The sequence below is a fragment of the Echinops telfairi genome, unplaced genomic scaffold, assembly GCF_000313985.2.
Source record: "Echinops telfairi isolate 266 unplaced genomic scaffold, ASM31398v2 ScPeMD7_2010;HRSCAF=2546, whole genome shotgun sequence".
In the NCBI taxonomy this organism is placed as follows: domain Eukaryota; kingdom Metazoa; phylum Chordata; class Mammalia; order Afrosoricida; family Tenrecidae; genus Echinops; species Echinops telfairi.
In genome coordinates this window covers 6,387,790-6,391,820 of record NW_022105908.1, presented here as the reverse complement: position 1 = coordinate 6,391,820, position 4,031 = coordinate 6,387,790, and the positions used below count along the sequence as shown (strand labels likewise).

The following is a 4,031-nucleotide window of genomic DNA, read 5'->3' as shown; positions in this document are numbered from 1 at the left end:
AAGAAAGCCACAAGGAGTCCACAAGCAATTCTAGGGGTTTCCAGACCCCATATGCTAATTGCCTCACCACCCCTTTAAAAACCCTCGCCCCCAGCTGCTGAGCACGACTTCCCTGACCTGTTGGCCTAGGTCACAGAATCTCGTCTGTCCCATCCGGGAGCTCCTCCTAATAACGCTATTTGTTTCGGTTCTCCCTTGTTCTGTCAGTTATGTCCGTGTTTCCCTGTACCTCAGTTTCACCTTTACAGTTACCTGCAGATAAAAGCAGTCAGGTCCTATAGCCAACCCATCTTATGTACGAGTCCCCAATAAAATGATTTTTAAAAAGCTAGTAAAGTCTGTTAATGTACTTTAGAACTATTCTGATTACTATTATTAAAAAAATAATTTGATAAACTAAAAAAAAAAAGAATAGTGTTGATGGTGGGTGTTTCTTCAGTGCCTTCACTCAGGTTAAGCAAGTCTTTTTTCTTTACAAGTTTGCTAAGAATTTTTATAGTGAATGGATGTTAAATTGTGTCACATGCCCTTTTTGCAGCTATTGAAATGATAATATGTTTTTTCTCTGCAACTGTTATTTTAGTATGCTATATTAATTGATTTTATTTATTTTTGAAAAATTATTTTATTGAGGGCTTATTAATTGATTTTAAGATGTGAAACCAACCTTTTATTTTTAGGATGAACTCTAAATAGCATCAATAAATTATCATTTTTATATTTTGCTGTTGAACTGTATAATATGTGAGTCATGTTTGGGCCGGGTCCAGGCTAGGCAGCCCCCATCTCCTCTCCGGCTCCTCAGGAAGACAGAACTTCAAGGCCCCCGTTTCCAGCCTCTCGGGAGGATGAATGACCTATTGAAGTCTGCATCTTCTGCCCCAGCATTCCAAGGAGCTTATCTCTCCAGACCAAGGCTGTGCAGGCCCTGTCCCAGCACTCCAGGGAGTAGACTGGCAAACAACAAAGGCACTTCCCACGGATCGCATCCTGACTCAAGGTCCTGCAGCTGCAAGCAAAAAATCTCCCTTCTTGTTGTCAACGTACACCTCCCTAGCTCGAGCCCTATATATCTCCCACCGCCTCATGGACAAGCTGTGATTTCCCTGACCCAACTCGCTGGGTTTCGGAACCGCCCAGGAGCTCAGGATGCTCCTGCCCCTCTCTCTGCTCTCCCTTCCCTCCGGGAGCTCTTTCCCTGCCCTAATGCTCTTTGTCTCTCAAGTTGTATGTCAATAACACGGTTAGAAATTTAAAAAAAAGTAGCAGACTGTTTTGACATCTCTTGCTGATACTGAGCAGTTACTCCCCCTGGGGAGGGCTGTGGGGGAGGGATATGTTGAGGCCAACTAGAACTAGGTCAAAACACGGACTTATCTTATTGCTTGTTTATTATGTTGCCTACTTATGATATGACCTATGTTAGCTGTAGGACATGCATGCGTCATGAAAGATCTGTAAGCCCCATTCTATACACCCACTGGAAAATACATTCTCTCAGTCCTAACATGGGATGAGGATCCCTGGTGTCCTGCTGCCTGTCTTTAACATTTTCTACAATCCCAAGTCTTGGGGACTCTGTCACCCTGACAGGAGGTGTTGCAAAGATTATTAGTAAGTTTATCTGTTCCTACATTTCTCCAGTCCTTTACACCAGTGGTTCTCAACCTTCATCATGCCACAACCCTTTCATACAGTTCTGCATGTTGTGGCGACTCCCCCATACCATAAAATTATTTGTTGCTACTTCATAACTGTAATTTTGCTATTGTGATGAATTGGGCAACCCCTGAACCCCTACGAAAGGGTCGTTCGACCCCAAAGGGGTGGAGGCCCACAGGGCGGGACCCACTGCTTTAGCTCTTCATCCCCTGAAGGGTCAATGCACCCTTGTTTACTCTCTGAGTCAGGGCATCCCTGATGATTGAGTTAAGATTAAAGGGAATTTACTGCAAAGGGGTGGTGGTGGTGGTGGTTGTGTGTGTGTTAGGGGGTTGTTATATTTTGGATTTTTAACGGACTATATCTTAAATTATGTTCTGTTTCTAGTATTGATTTTCCCTATTTCACTCCGAAGTGCGCTATGCTTTGGCACACTGGTACTTCTAGGTGGGGCTATCTAATCCAATTTGGAAAGCAGGTACTTCCTAGAGATCAGACTAGGGTCTTGGATTTAAAGTTGCCCAGGAAGGAAGTGCATTCGGACAGAGTATGGGATATCAGGGGACCCAATGACCCTCTGAATTTACTACTGTGGCAAGGTACAGGCAGGAAAGGGTTGCCGTTCCAAGTGGAGAGACAGGCAGTGGCCAGATTACAACTGGCTTTTAGGTTGCATTAGCTGGAATAAACCTCTCCAACCAGACAGCTGCTTCCTTCACCAGACTGGATTGGCAAGAGCAGGGGCTCTGTGTATGATGCTGAATTAGGCATATCGCCCACTCCCTGCTATAAAGTCAATTCTGGCTCACAGACACCCTATAGGGCAGAGTAGAGCTGCCCCTACGGGTTTCTGAGACTGTTCATCTTTACGAGAGTAGAATCTCAATTTTCTCCCACGGAGTGGCCGGTGGGTTCAAACTACAAACCTTGTAGTTAGCAGCCCTTAGGCGTAAACCAACTAAACCACAGCTCCCAGTTATGCAATGAATATTTATACAACATAGTTTGTGGATGCAGAAGACCTAAAAGCTCAAACCCCCCAAATGCCTTGAGAAACACGGAGACTGTGAGATGACTTTCAGTTTCTGAAGCCAGCGGAGGATGAATGATGTGTAGTAGAATCAAAAGGGAGCCCAGGGGCCCTATCTGAAGTCTGGATTTGATTTTCTCCACCAAACCACTGCGATGGAGTCAATTCTGACTTACAGGGACACGATGCCACGAAGCCCTACTTTCTTGGCAACAATTCTCACAGGTTGTAGTGATTTCTCTTCCTTGCTTTATGACTTCCTCCAACAGCTGCGTGCACCTTGACAGCAAGGTTCGAGTCTGTTTTGGTCTAATTGTCCTCGAAGTTCAGCCGATCTGTAGGAATGGTGACTTGGAAAGGGCCCGGGCGGCACCTTCTGTTCCTCTAACAGTGGTTTTCCACCTTCCTCATGCCACGACCCTTTAATACAGTTCCTTATGTTGTGGTGACCCCCCCAACCATACACTTATTATTTTTTAATCGTTTTAGTAGGGGCTCATACAACTCACTAATTGTGTAAAGCACATTTGTACATTCATTGCCCCATGAAACTATTTTCGTTGGGACTTCACTGTCATTTTGCTACTGGGGTGAATCGGGCGACCCCTGTGAAAGGGTCGTTCGACCCACAGGTTGAGAGCGGCTGCGTCTAACCTCAGTGAGCAGACACAGACGGCTGGAAAGGGCAGGGGCCCAGGGGCCCAGGGTAGAACCCAGCCCGCGAATGGGCAGGGCCACGAGCTAGGTCGGCCCGGGGACAGGCGCAGGAAGCACAGCCGGCTGGGGCTCGCGGAGGGCAGCGCAGCGTGGCATGCTGGGAGCTGTAGGCGCTTTGTTTCCGTCTCCCACTCCTTGCTCTGGAAATCCAAGGACGGGTCAGTGGCGGGCGGCGGAGACCTCAGCCTTTGAGCGCGGGGCTGTGACTTCCACAGACTCGCTTTCCCGGCGGCCCGCGAGGACGACGTCTCCCGGGAGGCGGGACTTCCGGCGCGCAGTGCACTCTGGGACTTACAGTCCGGCGCAGTGCGTTCCGGGCGTCCCCGCGGCCGCGGGGCTGCGGACGGACTACAGTTCCCTGCGGCCCGCTGCCGGCCTGGGGTCTCCTTGGCGCCAGGCGCTTGCGATCAGAGTGTCTCCAAGATGGCCGCTTGGGGAAGGAGGCGCCTGGGCCCGAGCAGCAGCGGCAGCAGCACCCGAGAGAGGTTCGGTTTGGTGGTGGTTGCCCCCCCGGGGGAGGCCGCTCAGGAGTCGGGGAGCCCCCTGGGGGGTCCTGGGCTACAGCGTCCGCCCCGCCTGGGGCGCAGTCACCCCGCCCGCCCTCCTCGGTGCCCACCGGGAC

The 4,031-nt window shown here is 49.6% G+C and overlaps 1 protein-coding gene across 1 annotated transcript in view; it reads left to right on the top strand.

Moving 5' to 3' along the window:
- The first annotated feature begins 3,811 nt into the window (after positions 1-3,811).
- TMEM11 (transmembrane protein 11) overlaps positions 3,812-4,031 on the top strand; it is a 20,112-nt gene continuing 19,892 nt past the window's right edge. The window contains exon 1 of the mRNA XM_004709187.2: positions 3,812-3,894. Coding sequence (XP_004709244.1) covers positions 3,833-3,894 — 62 coding nt within the window. The 5' untranslated portion in view covers positions 3,812-3,832. The remainder of the gene's footprint in view (positions 3,895-4,031) is intronic.